We start from the raw sequence: 15,687 nt of genomic DNA on the forward strand, positions 1-15,687 counted from the left end.
CACTCTCTTACACAAAGCAAATTAATTAAAAGGTTTACACACCAAGAAATGAGATAGAAACAAAATCATGCTGAGATTTTTATTCAAGTCTCAACTTAGTGATAGAAATGCTTTACCAATTTACATAGCACTAAAAACACCTGTTGTATGCATATGACAGGGAAATGGCAAAATAGGCTGCAGCTACATGAGATCTCAATAGCTTTTAAGGTCAGTTTTCAATCTGTACAGATATTCCATTTATTATGCAAGTTACTGGAAGCAGACACTATGGGGAGACGAGAGTGCAAGGTGTTTAAACTCCACAGCAATTATTATTTTAGACAAAACTGTAGATGCAAATATTTGCAAACAAGGCTATAAAAAAGTAGGTGGACCTCAGTTGGAAAACAGTTTTAAGTGACTCAATTAATGGCTTTACATTTCAAACTGGATTAACTGGATCAAGACCAGATAATTAAAAAATACATAACATAAAGACTCACAAATAGTACTTTACCACTCTCACAATGCCATACACACAGACAAGAGGCCTTTGTGATGTTTTGTAGGCTTTATAAAAAATGAAGCCAACAGATGCAAGGGCTGCACAAAATCTTCAAAGCGGAAAATTAACGGCATGGCTGCATTTCCACCCAATTTCCCCACAAGAATCATTAAAGTTTCTTCTCATACTTCCCCAGCCTAAATTCCGGTTAGAAGTGCTAAAAATGTAATCATTCAATATACATACAGTATGAAAGACCAAAGTAAGAGTTCATGTGGTAGAAAGAACAAAGTAGCCAGTGGCAGGGGTACAGGGTAAGGATCCAGGACGGGCCGAGTGTCGTATAAAAGGAAAAGTACATTTCAGAAACAAAAGGGGTCGTGCAGCGCCACAAACTATCACACTAATAAGCTTTCCTTTTTGTTGTGATAAATAATGGACCAAACGGTTTGAGCAACGGGGCCTTCTGGTTTGATATCAGTATAGTACAAAATGTCCAAAACATCAACATTGACGTAACAGATACTGTAGGAAATGCTGGGTGTGTGTTGCAATGTTGTTGGGCCAGGAGCACTGTATGACGTCAAACAAAGAGGCCACCATCTTTAGCACTTGGTCCACTGCAGTGGTGGTTTAGGGTCTTTCAGCTTTCTACAGCAGGTGGTTCCATCTCTGCAGAGATGGAGTTGTCTTCTGCTTCTTCATACGTGTGAGTCTGTTGTTCAGCAGGGCTCTCTGGGCTCCGTCTAAAGAGAAAGTACACCATCAGTCACAACCACTGCTGTGTTTAAGTGCTAAGTGAAGATGTACAGTGGTTCTGCTTAAACTTAAATATGGCATTTTTCCAAGGAGATTCAGTTGCTCATGCCAGTTGCAAGAAGAGCAAAGATACTGTGTATTGCTTCACATGGGATGTTCACCTGTTTGGACTTGAAGCAGTCTCGTCATTATTCTCCTCATGGGCAGGTGATTTTGTTTTTTCTTCTACCTCCATATCATCTGTTTTCTGTTCTGAATCCCCATTCACTGGAGTGGAGTCTAGAAAATACAAATTTAGATTAATATATGAAAAGAAAATTGGGTAATTGCAAGAAGTGCAAAAGTGTCGCTTTTTACCCGTGTCTTGTGTCTCCTTCTCGTTATCGTCTGGTTCCTTGTTCTCCGTTTTAGGTTTAGCTACCACCTCTCCCTTGCCCACAAAGCGAAGTTTTAACTTGTTGTAGACATCACTAGCTTTTTCCATGACTGCAGTGCTGGCTTTATACCGCCGAATCTATATTGTCCGTAACAAAGAAAAAAAAAAACACATGAAAGAGGTTAAAAATTGAGAAGATAATTTCAATGAGAAAAATACAGTATTGCTCCAACAACCCTGATTATAAAACAATGCCCTCCCTCAATTTGCAACGCCTTTTAAAGAAGCACTGCAGAAGCAAGTAGGCTGATATAGCATATTTAACATTTTGTAAATGCACATTTGAGTTAAAACATAAAGTTAAGCAATAAAGCAACTAAAGAAGTAAACTAACCAAATTTTTTATATGCAGTAGACATGGCAAACTATAGTGTCCTGGTATTCCTACTTATCTTTTATCATCTCAAAAGAGAAGCAGCATTAAGCAGTGGATTAGTGTATTATCCAACAAAACATCATCAATGCTCTGCAACGCAACCGGTAACCTCCAGAGACAGAAGTGTCATTTTCAGAAAATATATTCTGATTAATGCAGCATACATTATGACAATAGGTACATAACAGTTTCAGTTAGGACACCAGGTCATGTATACTTTTTACATTAATTTAACTATGTGGTTTATCCTGTCTTAATGCAAGGTGAGTTTGCAAACATAAAAAAATTAAAGCACATTCAAACAACAGACAAGACAATGCACCTTTTTCAGTGTGGCAATAACTTCAGCGTTCTTATGGAGGATCTGGCTGGTGACAGGCACGGCCTCAAGTTCTTCCAGGGCTTGTAGACACCGCTCTATGTCCTAAGAACACACAAATACATCAAGAAGTTTCAATTTCTGACATAAAAACAAAGACAGAGGGGAAGTTGTATTTAACCACAATCATAGATGTCACTTACTGGGTTGTCCACTTTAAGCGCAAACTTTATATCTGTGTGGAGTTTCTGTAGCTTTTCTTCTGGCGATGGCTCTGCATTTGGACACACAGAACAGTCAAAATGCTGTACTGAATTACTCCTTTCCCTCTCACAGTAACAACAAACATAATTGATCTTTGTGTGTATCTGTCTACCTGTTGCACAGTTTCAGTCTATGCAAAAACGTTTGACTGTATGAGAGACTGACCCTTTTTCTTTTCCACTTTCTTCTCAGGCGGCCTCTCTGGTTTTCGTTTGAGTTTTTCAGGCTTAGACCTGAGAGAGAAGGAACTCTGTGATCTGTGTACATCAAATTTTAATGAAGTTCTTCTAATGAGGTTTGCATACCGTAGTCTGTTCCCCATTGTGCACTCACCTCGCTCTGGACTTCTCTTCTGACCGTCTGGCTTTCTTCTCTTTTAGCTCTTTCTCCTTCCTCTCTTTTCTCTCCTTCTCTTTCTTTATTCTTGCCTTCTTCTGGTTGTCAGGCTTCTTGGATGGTTTCTTTGCCTTTTGATGGGTAAAGCACAAGAACTTGCACGTGTCAGTAACACCTAGAGTCCTGCAGCTCTATTACTTTGAATACAACACAATGTAACACATAATTTAGGTGACTGATTAGATGTTTTTTTTTTCTGTAGACAACTGTACCTCGGCCAGTGGTGGAGAATCTGAGTCCGAGGGCGCAGGGATCGGGGGTGGAGGAGGTTTCTTGGACTTTTTCAGTGGATGATCATCTACACCTTCGTCTGAGCTACTGCTGCTGTCACTGTCACTCCCCTTTTTACCCTTATCCTTGTCTTTTTTCTTTTTCTCCTCTTCCTCCTTCTCTCTCTCACGTAGCCTGCGGAGCTCCTCTGCCTCCTCCTTTTTCCGGCGCTCCTCCAGCTCTCGTCTGCGTTCCTCATCTCGTTTCTTCCATTCACTGATGCAGTCGGGTTCACTGTCACTGTGAATAAACAGGGCTGCCTTTTACAACAAGCTGGTATATACCTCAGAATTGACATTACTGTATTAAATATGAGGCGCATAAAGAAAGAAAAAACATCCTTGGAGCAGCCTGACCTGTCGCTGTCGGAGGATGACGAAGGTGCTCGTTTTGCCGGGGCGGATTTGGGTTTCCGTGCACGAGGCTTTGGTGCAGGCTTCTCTGTGGACGGGAAAAAATAAGCACCGAGTACATTTTCATAAGCAAAAAGAAAGGTATGAAATCTTTCCTTTAATACCCAACGATATTCTTCTCTAGAATTTTCTTAATCAATCCAATATTGAACAAGAATGAGCCCACACCTTTCTTGCGTGCCTGTGGGCCCTTCCGGGGAGGTGGATCTGAGTCGGACTCAGACTTGGAGCCGGACTGGGATTCAGAGCCAGACAGAGCTGGTCGAGGCTTCTCGTCGTCTGAGTCGCTGTCCACTACTTTCTTCTCTGCCCCTGACCCCGATTCTGAGTCTGAGTTAGACGAAGCCTTCTACAACATCACAGAGAAAAGGGGGATAGAGTAGGTTGACAAACTGCCATGACAAAAATGACTGAAATGCTTTTAATGTGAAAGGGCGCTGATGGTTCACCTTTTTCTTCCCTCTGCCTCCTGCTTTCTTTCCACCTCGTCCACCAGATTTCTTCTCTGGAGTAAAATCCTGTTGGAAGAACAAATGTGTAACATTTATAGGCCGTTTAATTTCAGATCACCCAACAATCATACCGTGTGTGTAATTACCTGGTCACTGTTCTTGCCGGAGTCTGACTCTGAAGGTGTGGGTTCTGATTCAGAGGGGGATCCACTCTCCTCTCCATCATGGTCACTCGACGAGCCTCGAGCCTTTTTTGGAGGAGGAGGTCGCTAAAATAGAAAACATGAGCATTCAAATAGACAAATTGAACTTCATCAACAATGTAAGTGCAGCTCTTTTTCGTAAGCAGTTGGTTGTTTCAGCCAAACAATGTGATCTGACAAACTCAAACCATGCAGATGAGTTCCATTAATCATGGCTCATTATTGCTTTTGTCATTGCTATGACAACCCCTGATATTAAAAAAGGAAACTACCAGTAATTAGGGGTCTTTTTTTGCTGTCTCCCGTTTTCATAAGCACACACATTCTCAGTAAATATCCGAGTGTTGCTGTTATGGTAAATTTGGTGCTGCTGGTGGCACATGGTTGCATATTGTGCCAAGTGCAGCCCTTTTGTATCTGTGACCAAGAACAACATTTTCTATTAAGCCCAATTATAGTGAGATCTAATGAGTTAATGATTTATTAGACAAATCACTGAATCAGCTGTTTAGTTTCAGCAGTGATTTAACTCCACTGATTTTAGCTGTGAAATTAAACATTTACCTTAGCAGGTGGTGGCTTTCGTTTCACTCCTCCTCCCCTTCCTTGGTCTTCACTCCCAGAATCTGAGTCAACCTCACTTCCTGAGTCTGCTTTCTGAGGCACCGCGGCTTCTTCCTCATCGTCATCCTCATCACTTCCTCCTCCGGCATTGTTGCCCTCGCTGTCAGATGAGCTGGCTGGCTGCAGACGAACCGTGATATGAAGAAGAATTAATACAAATTCCTCACTTTCTTTAAATGCACTGCAGTCTACAAAGCCAGTCGCTCAGTTGGAACTGTAGCATTTCTAAAGAGTATTTTATGACATTTTGACAGTTCGCCTGAGACAGTGAAATGAAAAATGGGGACAGAGACGCAGCAAAGGTCCCTGGTCAGAAGTGAACAGTAGATGTTGTGAGCATCACACCTTAAACCGCTGGTCACCAGGATGCCCTAGTCTGAACTGCAGCATTTTAATCAAAAGACAAGACAAGGCAAGTTAATTTGTATTGCACCTTTCAACAACCAGACAATTCAAAGTGCTTCAAAAGTGACTAGGTCTAGCAGAGACCTACATGTGAGTTCTAAAACAAAGGACATAAAAATCACAGAAAAATAAATATTATGAACATCAAATGAGCATGAATGATTAGGAAAAACCTTCCGGTTTAACACCTTAAGTTAAAGTTGAACTTCTGAGTCTACATTTACAGTATCGTTTAGAGTATGATGATGCTTCAGGATTTAGGATTCTGATATCAGAAAACTTACGACAGGCGGGGCACTGTAGGAGGCATGTGGATTGTTCTGGATCTCCCATAAACCTTCATTGAATCCCTTCCTTTTGTTGGGCTTTCCATAGCGTTCGCTGTACTTTTCATAGGCAAAAAGGTCCTTTGGTGCAAGGAATGCTCTGTGAGATGATGAAAATGTGAACAATTTAACTGCTTAACTAAAACCACCCCCAGCAACAGGTTGTTTACTCTAACATTAAGGATGCTTTACAGTGACTTGAGACTTTAGAACAGCAGACTGTGCCACCTAGTGATGGATTAATATACTGCAGGTGCCATCTTGTCAAACAGATGGCGTCTGATGCCAGATCAGACATATCAACACATCTCTCAAAAACATACTGCACACTCAAACTGACACGAGTCAATGTTTCACAGTGAACCTTCAGAAAAGAATAAAGCTAAAGAGAGGAGACTGACAAGCATGGCTGTGAGATAAAAGTAGTGATTTGTGTTTTTGTCTCACACCACTGCTCATCAATCAGGATGTCACACTAACAAACAGATGAGTATAGGGCCTAAATTTAAAATTGGCAGAGCCAATTCAAGCAGCCATGACAAAAAGGCATCTGTAGTACATAAAATTAATTTCAGCCAATTTCCTCCTTTCAAATGGTTAAAAAAAGCAAAATGCAATTGCAGTCATTTAAGTTTAGTAACTACTTTATCTAACAACTGATAATACAGTACTGTACTCACGTTTCATGTGTCCCAAAGAAGAAAATTGGGATTTTATTAGGTGGTGGTTTCACTGCCCCATCAGCCACATCTTCAATCTGTAAACAAAGCAATTTTTTCGAGTAAAACCCAAGTGGCAAATAAAGAATTTCACAGTTTTCTGGGACTCAAACATGATGGTCCCATGTACTCTTGTTTATTATCTCTGGAAAACAAAACATTGCAGGTTTACTTGTAATTGATTGAAATTGTATGGATATGTGGTGCAAAATCAGCTGGTTTTCATATTGAGAAAGAGGGCTTCTCATCTAGGAAAAAACTGAGTTATCTCAAACGTCATTCAAAAAAAAAACCAACGTTAGCTTCGTTGCTGTAACGTTACGTCTCCATGCAGATTAACGTTAGGCCAACATGCAAATTCTGTTGCTCGTACACTGACTGTGGGCCTGACACGCAGCCTGTCAGCCCAACAGAAAATTAAGTTATGTTTATGTGTGATAGGAATCCATGTTAGACAGTGCCGAGGATACACAGAGAACCATCTCCAGCGTCCCATGCAGAGCAGCTCATCCCCTCCGCCCCTCCGGCTGCTGCTAACGTTACTTGCTTACCCTGGCTGGCCAGTGGGGGTACCCCTTCATTTTAGCGAAGACCAGGTCTCCGGGCTGGAAGTTGTGTGGCATTGTCCCGCTCCTCAGTGAAGCCTGGGTTTAAAAAGTATTCAGCTGCGTAGCCTTTCTGTGTCTCTCTTCGTTTGCTTTTTTTTCAAGTCGACACGAAACCTGGAAACGATGGGGTTAGCTAGCAAGCTAACAGTATACTAACGTTACCGCGAGAAGAGACGGCGGAGTGAAGACCGCTACAACACACAAACCACTTCCGGTGAAATACCGTGCTTAGTCTTCAAAATAAAGGACCTTCTACTTCACACCAAAACATTGTGATAAAATGAAAATGGTTCTTGCTATTAATTGACATTGCAATAGATTTCTTTATGAAACCAAACAAGCTCCACAGTCACAAAATTACACAAAAACAATACATCTTTGGACAAATCAAATCAAGTTTTATTGTCACATACACAATCATACACAGTACAATGTATGTTGAAATTCTTAGGTGCCTAGCTCCACAACTAGTCAAACAAACAGATAAATAAAATAAAGATGAGTCTAACAATATAACAGAAAATAATCTAGCAAATAGATAACATAGAAATATAAAAAAGAAAGAGTGGAACCGTGAACAATATAATCATACAATATCACTATAAAGGTAAAAATACAGTATGAATACTCCAGGAGATGAAGAAACATAGCTCAATAACTACAATCCCTAAACATACACACATTAGACACTAGAAGACCATACAGAAAAGATCCAAGGTTTGTCTTTCTTTAGATCTGTGCTAGAACACTATGGTCATTTCTTATCAAGTCACAGGATGCATGACCTCAATAGCTTTGCTGATTAAGTAAAGCAGAGCACACAGAGCTCCTTCCTTTTGGAGTCACATGTCTCAACATTTCATATATTCTAAAGACTAATTTGCAAACTCAATCTACTAATTGTTTACTATTTGTGACTTATACCTTTCTACACTCTTACTATATTCTTGACTTGGCAGCTGTAATCTATCTATCTATCTATCTATCTATCTATCTATCTATCTATCTATTATCTAATTAACAAGACAAACAGAACTAAACCGAGGTGCAGGTTTCAGATTTTCATTGCAGTTGACCATCAGTGTTTCTGTGCCAATATCAAAAAATCCAATGTGTTAGACGTGTTATATGTATATTTCTTTAAAAATCGGTCTGTTAAATACATTTTAAACTACTAAATTATGTTAAATTACTGACTTTTATTCTACAAAGTAAATTATCCTTCGTTGTCATACCGGAAATAAAATCGTCCAATTTTACGGAAAGCTTCACTGATCCGGATGAAGCAGCCTGATCGTTTCCACTCGATACGACAAGCACAGCGGAAGTCCCGCCTCTCTCACGTCCCCATTGGCTAACGTGCGATCCGTGTCCCATTCTACCAATGACAGATCACAATGTGGAAGGCTTCATTGACCTCCCCCCGGATTCACCTCTAATGCGAAGCCATGTTTCGGTCTCTGAGAAGCGTCAAGCAGTTTAACTGCAACCTCCTGACTTTGCAAAGACTCACTGTCAACTCCAAACTCCTCATCTGCACGTCCAGAATGGCCAGTTCAGAGTACAGGCTTGAGCGGGACACGTTTGGCGAGCTCAAGGTCCCGGCTGACAAGTACTACGGTGCCCAGACCGTCAGATCCACCATGAACTTCAAAATAGGGGGACCAAGTGAGAGAATGCCAATCCAAGTGATCAAGGCCTTCGGTATCCTGAAGAGAGCGGCTGCTGAGGTGAACAAGGACTACGGCCTCAACCCAAAGATAGCAGATGCAATCATCCAGGCAGCAGATGAGGTTTCAGCTGGTAAACTGGATGATCATTTCCCTCTGGTGGTGTGGCAGACTGGATCTGGGACTCAAAGCAACATGAACGTCAATGAGGTGATCAGCAACAGAGCTATTGAGATCCTAGGAGGAAAACTGGGCTCCAAGGACCCTGTCCACCCTAATGATCATGTCAACAAGAGTCAGAGCTCCAATGACACCTTTCCCACCGCCATGCACATTGCTGCAGCCACAGAGGTCCACCATGTCCTGCTGCCCGGCCTGCAGACGCTGCACGACGCTCTGGCTGCCAAGTCTGAAGAGTTCAAAGACATCATCAAGATTGGACGCACACATACTCAGGATGCTGTGCCGCTCTCGCTCGGACAGGAGTTCAGCGCTTATGTGCAGCAGGTGAAGTACAGCATTGAGAGAGTGAAGGCCGCCATGCCTAGGGTGTATGAGCTGGCAGCAGGAGGCACAGCTGTGGGGACAGGACTCAACACCCGCATTGGCTTTGCTGAGAAAGTAGCTTCCACTGTTGCTTCTCTCACAGGCCTGCCATTTGTGACAGCTCCCAACAAGTTTGAAGCTCTGGCAGCCCACGATGCCCTGGTAGAGCTGAGTGGAGCACTCAACACAGTGGCTGTCAGCATGATGAAGATTGCCAACGACATTCGCTTCTTGGGGTCAGGACCCCGCTCTGGCCTGGGAGAGCTCATCTTGCCAGAGAATGAACCAGGAAGCAGCATCATGCCAGGCAAGGTGAACCCCACCCAGTGTGAAGCCATGACCATGGTCGCAGCCCAGGTAATGGGAAACCACGTCGCGGTCACCATCGGAGGCAGCAATGGACACTTTGAACTCAACGTCTTCAAACCCATGATGGTCAAGAATGTGCTGAACTCGGCTCGGCTACTCGGCGACGCGTCTGTCTCCTTCACCAACAACTGCGTGGTGGGCATCCAGGCCAACACAGAGAGAATCAACAAGCTCATGAATGAGTCTCTCATGTTGGTCACTGCACTCAACGAGCACATTGGTTACGACAAAGCGGCCACCATCGCCAAGACGGCCCACAAGAAAGGCTCCACGCTGAAGGCCGTGGCTGTGGAGCTGGGCTACCTGACCGAGGAGCAGTTTGACCAGTGGGTGAAGCCAAGTGAGATGCTTGGGCCAAAGTGAACTCTAACAACACGAGAAACACTACAAAACAAAGAAAAATACCTTTTCTAGTGTGAGAAAAGAGTATTTCTAATTAAATCAAAGCAGTTGAACTTTATGAACAAAATATTCTCTGAATACTGAACATCTCGTCTCTTAATAAAATTGCTGAGAATCCTTTGCTGTTGTTTGATGCAGCTTCTTACTGTTTTTCATACTGTAGTGTTTAAATCACACTGTTGTACACTTCTGTTAGTGGTGTTACAACACTAAATCCACCCATTTGGTTGAAACAACAGATTCAACAAGTACTGTACATATGTGAGGATGCTATTTGACCAAGGTCTGTCACACGTACACCTACAGTATGTCTTATGTGGTGTTAAAAGTAGTTGCACCTGTTGCTCAACATCACAAGTATGTTTTACCATCAATACAACTTTTCTCTGTAAGGGCAAAATATGCATATTTATACACCAACTTGTTGGTTTTGGTATTTACAGTCTTAGATACTTTTTGACTATTAGTTGGAACCTTCAGTGTAGTTCAGATGTTCACACTGTGCCATCCCAAACGATTCAACATGGACGACTGTACCTTGTGTTCAGGTTTATAGCATGTGTGCCATTTGTGCTGCGTTACAGTTCAATTAAATATGTATTCATTATAAAGCAAGTACATTCTGGTTTCTGACATTTTTTTCTTCGTAGTTTATATTGTTTACACACACACACACTTATTTTAAATGTCTGCAATATCAGCTGATGTGCTCTGTGGTCAAATCATAAGGATGTATGCAATGTAAAACAAAGAAACCGCCAGAAGATATGAGTTTACTCAAATCAACTTTATTGAACACACCAGGAATTACAACAACAAAACATGACTGAAAGCCAATTCAAATTTTAAATGTTAATATATAAAACTGGCAAATAACATTTCAAAAGCATGATGTGCATTTTTGTCCAAAGGTAAACAAAACAATAAAATGAACATTTGCTCCTCTTCTATTTGGTCCAGCTGACCTTGGGAATATCATAATGTTCTGTCAGGTTGTCCAGGTGGCGATTGAAATCCTGCAAATAAACCGAACAATAGAAGATACATTCTCTTTTGCTGACATTTCTCTGTTCACAAGTATGAAATCACGTGTATTCAACAGACATTAATATACGTTTCATTTTTAAAGTAGGATTTACATATATGTTTATCACCTAAAACTGCTATTTTACACATTAACAAGTTGACATGACTTACCTCCACTCTGAGTTTGTGTGTCTTTGATGCTTTGTTCAAAATCCTCTCCATTTGCTTTAGGAAAAGAGAGAGAGAGAACATTTTGTGCAAAACCAGCCTTAAAAATATATACTTTCACTGTCAGTTTAGATACACTGTAAACACCTCCAGAAACATAACTACTAGCATACTACTGAACCACAATATTGTTATATATAGCACCCCAAACTCAAGGAAACATGAGTACTGTCACTGTGTCAGTGACTACAGCTGAGGTCTTTGACAATATCACCTGTTAGCAATAAATCACATGACAAAACAGCTATCAAGTAGCTGCAATTGCCTGCTGTTGCTGGAAATATTCAAACTATAATGGCTATGTGTTCTTTTTCAACATCATCCCATAGAGTCCATAGACAGAATACAACATGTTCATGTTAGGGTGCTTCACCACGTGCATGCTCTATAATACATTATGTCGCAACATTCACTGTTTCAAATAATGAACTTTGTCCTGAGTAGAAAAGGACTGATAAACGTAGTATTTTATGATATGTAGACAAATAAACTATGATTATGAAACATCATTAACTATACAGATGAGCTTAAAACAATTTCAGGTTGGGATTACTACACTATATTGCTAAGATTTACATTGAACACAGTCGGCGATCTCTCTCAATGGTATTTCCAATATAATCAGCACTTTGGTGGACCAGGAAAGTTAATAATCTACAGCCCTCACATATATAATTTGGTGTTTCTGTTCCACTGCAGCATTGCTGGTTGTGAAGCTAAGTGCGCAAAATCTTCATTTGTCAATACTATATGCCGGGAAAGTTTCCTATCCAAAATGTCTTTAGGATTTCTGTTTGTGTTTTTGTTTACTATTTTAGGGTAGTGTTACATGTTCTTACAACAACCCCTCTCTGTGCTTTATGCGATTGGTGCAGAATAGTTTGCTTATTTTCAAAGGAAACATTTACTTATCAAAGTAAGGACTCTAATACTAATACTTTTATTAGCCATGCCTCTGCCTCAAATCCTTGACCACTCGCTGCAGCTCTTTACTGCTGGAGAACTACAACTTACCCGTTTCTCTTGCGTCTTGTCAAAAGCAACTTGTGCCGGTGTCCTTTTGTCAACATATGCTTTCGTGGTGTTCACCTCATCGTTCTGACTGGTCACAACCTGCTCCAAGCGATGCTTGCTCTCTTTATCCTTCTTCTTCTTCCTATAGAAGACATGTAATGGCAGATTAGTGAAAGAGAAAGACAGATGATCAAATGTAGGCAATTAAAACACTGGTCTGGATAATTCCCGAAATGCCAAACTGATGATTATCTATCATGTGACCTCGTGTCCTAGACGTCGGGAACTACTCTTTGTGCTATTGAATACCTATGCTAGTATCTATACCTATGTACTTGTGTTGTTGAGGCGTCTAAGTAGAACAATTTACTATGTACTATCGTTGAAATTGTTTATATTATGTATTTCAAGGTGTGTTTAATATGTTGAGGTCGCGTTAACATCCTGTGGCCAACGCAGTTGCTTTAAAACTAGAAGTTAACTAACCTTAAAATAACGAGCAGTTAGCTAATGTTTTTAGCCACATCTGTAGCATGTCACCGCGAAAAGTGCTGAAGTCACAGATGGGACATTTTTTTTTCCACTGTACAATGTTATTTTCACTATGAATTTGACCAAATATTACTTTGTCGTATTCTCATAATCTCAGTAACGTTAACGTTAACGTAAGACTGTGTTTTTCTATTAGCAAACAGGCTAACATAAGCCTCGCCTGAATACCAGGCTCTATTTATCAGTTGCGACTGTCTATTTAAGTATTTTTCTCGATTTAAACGCATCGTGTCTTACAAAAACAATGTTACCAAATGCCACAAGACTTACTTTTTTCCAGCTGAAATGTTTCCCACACCTTTTAATTTAAGTACACTCTTCTGGGTCGCGGCGTACTCAGACATTTTCGAGAAGCTTTCTATCGTCTTTTTAATTCTTCTTCTTCTTCTCTGATTTAATGGCGGAGCTGTCTATCGTCTTCTTCTGTTTTATAATTTTAGTACACAGGCACACGCAGGCACAGCAGTACTGCCACCTGTCGGACTGAAATAAAACGACCCTAGCGCGCTTCTCAGTCGCCTTGCAGTGCGTCTTCCCGCCCAGAGAGGAGCAGTAGATTATTTACACTGAGCCAAAGGCAAATCAGAAAACGGAAGTTGAAGGAACTATGAATGTCAAACTGTAGCATGGTGGGCTGCGTCTTAAAGTAACCTACAGTGAAAAAATGTCAGGGTACAGTTTATTTAGGATAGTCACGTTAACGAAATGCACCTCAAACAACGCTACAACGTTGCTGTGCAGGACGAACATATTAAATAGAACACCGACATGCGGATATGCTAAGAAAGTTGGTGAGTAAAGAGGACATCTAGCATCTCTATTCAGTTTATCTCAGTGTTCTGTTGTATATCGGCTGTGGTTATGAAACTTATATGTATCGAGTTGAGCTGACACGTTTAGCTGACTGAAAGTGATTAAGAGTGGAAAATAAATAGTGGATGATTGCTGTTGTGGTGTAGCAATACACGAATACAATTGTCTTGTTATTATTTATATGTTTATGTTTGTCCACCCACCTAAACCACCTGTGTCTGCACATACCATTAAATCATTATTGGCCAAATGTTATTTTCTATTTTCAATCAATCCATGACCCCAATCCCAATCAACATGTCACTGTTTAGAAATACGAAAATCTCATTCCCGTTCTTTGCAGCGGCCAAAGGGAAAGGCAAAGGCATGATGAAGGAAGAGCTGAAAGGTCCAGAGGTGTGTAAAGACCCTGTCAGACTTACTTCTTATGCAGTAGGGGCCAACATCCTCAAGCAAGGAGAAGACCCCCAGCTGAAGCCTCTTGAGCAATATCCAGAGTGGTGAGGGCACATATTTATTTTATTTCTGCCAGTTTATTTCTATTGCTTTCTGTAAGCACAATTTAGAACTAACCCTTTCTGCATTTTGTCAGATTTCCTTTCCATGTTTTCAAGATATTTGTTGAGAAAGGTTAGAAATTAACAAGTAAATGTTTCCTTCTGTGGCAGAAAACGGTGCATATATTTTACTCTAATGATGATTGTTACTTTATGTTCACATTTATGTAAGTAAATCCAAAACTTTGCAGGCGTCACAGGCTGCCTCTCACTATTACTGTTGCTCTACACCTACACATACTAAATACTGTCCAAACTTGATGTTTTGGTGGTTGAATGACTTTCTGGATGCAGGAAATCCCCAGATTTCAACACACGACACACCAGGCGCAATAGATGATATGTTACAGTGTAAGAATATATATTCATATGGACAAAATGGCATACGCATTTGCTGGTAATGTTCATTTTGGTTGTGATTGTGTTAGAAATAGTTTGAAAATGTATTGACATAGCTTGGTGAAAAGGGGCATTTCATGTGTATAAAACTTATTACATCAAATACCCTGTATGCATAAATGCACTTGGCCAATGAAGGTGATTCTGATGTGTCATCACTGATGTGATTGCCCTCTCCTTTTATCATTCACTCAGGTTGTTCCAACTGAACCTGGGAACACCCCCAAAGCTGCACGAGCTGGAGTCGGACACCGGGGAATATTGGAAGCGTCTGAGGAAGGAAAACATTTGGCGTTTCAACAGACTACATAAAGGGAAGAAGTTTTAGGCCTTCACTGGACCAACCGAGGGCTTCTTTCTGTACATTGGGTTGCTTCAGACTCTGTGTGGACTGAATTACCTGACATGGTGTACTGTATGTTCAGAGCCAGAGTTCAGCTTCCTGAATGAAATATTATTAGACCAACTGTTTGTCACTTCCAGCGTGTTACTTGAAATCATGCAGCATATTCAGTGGCCCTCTGGTGACAGTACTTGAAAGCTGTAATTATTGGTTATGTTTAAAAACGGGGGAAAATAAAAGACCCAACACACAACCAGAGTAAGGCCAACAAAATTAAACAGTCCCAACAAAAACTGAACATCATAAGCTTAAGAAAGGTAGACTGAAATTTCATACTTTACCTTGGAAACAGTAGCTAAACAAAACTGCTACTAAATGGACCTTGTGGTGAGATTGTTTTGTCACTTTCAGAAAGGTGTTATACAGTAGTTTTTGCAGGGATACTGCTATACATTGAATTAATTTGTACATGTGTTCATGTTTTTTTTTGTCTATATCTGAAGAAAAATGGCCTGCTGATGTTTCCACCAATCACTTTTTCACAATTTGTTCTTTTTGCAGACTCATTATAAATAAATATGAATACATGAATATCCTACCAATCGTGCCTTTTATTCTTGCTAAATGCCTCGTAGCTTTAATCGGATACCTCTTTCTAATGAGGGACCCTCTATAAAGGGTTTATAAACTCTAATTATTGATTAATGAATT

The 15,687-nt window shown here is 40.6% G+C and overlaps 4 protein-coding genes across 4 annotated transcripts; 2 read left to right on the forward strand and 2 right to left on the reverse strand.

Moving 5' to 3' along the window:
- Positions 1–65: 65 nt before the first annotated feature.
- hdgfl2 (HDGF like 2) lies at positions 66–7,107 on the reverse strand. The gene is made up of 17 exons (XM_070909061.1): positions 7,001–7,107; positions 6,411–6,487; positions 5,689–5,830; positions 5,345–5,380; positions 4,940–5,119; positions 4,319–4,441; positions 4,170–4,238; positions 3,889–4,069; positions 3,664–3,748; positions 3,250–3,547; positions 2,975–3,108; positions 2,807–2,874; positions 2,581–2,651; positions 2,381–2,482; positions 1,604–1,760; positions 1,408–1,525; positions 66–1,233 (listed from the first exon to the last, which is right to left on the reverse strand). The coding sequence occupies exons 1-17, from the start codon at positions 7,070–7,072 to the stop codon at positions 1,131–1,133; spliced, it is 2,016 nt and encodes a 671-aa protein (XP_070765162.1). The 5' UTR covers positions 7,073–7,107; the 3' UTR covers positions 66–1,130.
- A 1,398-nt stretch (positions 7,108–8,505) lies between these two features.
- On the forward strand, positions 8,506–10,662 carry fh (fumarate hydratase). Its single transcript, XM_070908482.1, has one exon. The coding sequence runs from the start codon at positions 8,506–8,508 to the stop codon at positions 10,003–10,005; it is 1,500 nt and encodes a 499-aa protein (XP_070764583.1). The 3' UTR covers positions 10,006–10,662.
- A 150-nt stretch (positions 10,663–10,812) lies between these two features.
- Positions 10,813–13,257, reverse strand: fam32a (family with sequence similarity 32 member A). Its single transcript, XM_070908483.1, has 4 exons — positions 13,135–13,257; positions 12,313–12,454; positions 11,242–11,295; positions 10,813–11,060 (listed from the first exon to the last, which is right to left on the reverse strand). Exons 1-4 carry the CDS (start codon positions 13,206–13,208, stop codon positions 10,992–10,994), a joined length of 339 nt encoding a protein of 112 aa, XP_070764584.1. The 5' UTR covers positions 13,209–13,257; the 3' UTR covers positions 10,813–10,991.
- A 231-nt stretch (positions 13,258–13,488) lies between these two features.
- On the forward strand, positions 13,489–15,558 carry mrpl54 (mitochondrial ribosomal protein L54). Its single transcript, XM_070909353.1, has 3 exons — positions 13,489–13,655; positions 14,021–14,177; positions 14,829–15,558. The coding sequence occupies exons 1-3, from the start codon at positions 13,529–13,531 to the stop codon at positions 14,959–14,961; spliced, it is 417 nt and encodes a 138-aa protein (XP_070765454.1). The 5' UTR covers positions 13,489–13,528; the 3' UTR covers positions 14,962–15,558.
- The last annotated feature ends 129 nt before the right edge of the window (positions 15,559–15,687 follow it).

This window comes from Enoplosus armatus, chromosome 7 (assembly GCF_043641665.1).
Source record: "Enoplosus armatus isolate fEnoArm2 chromosome 7, fEnoArm2.hap1, whole genome shotgun sequence".
Lineage (NCBI taxonomy): Eukaryota > Metazoa > Chordata > Actinopteri > Centrarchiformes > Enoplosidae > Enoplosus > Enoplosus armatus.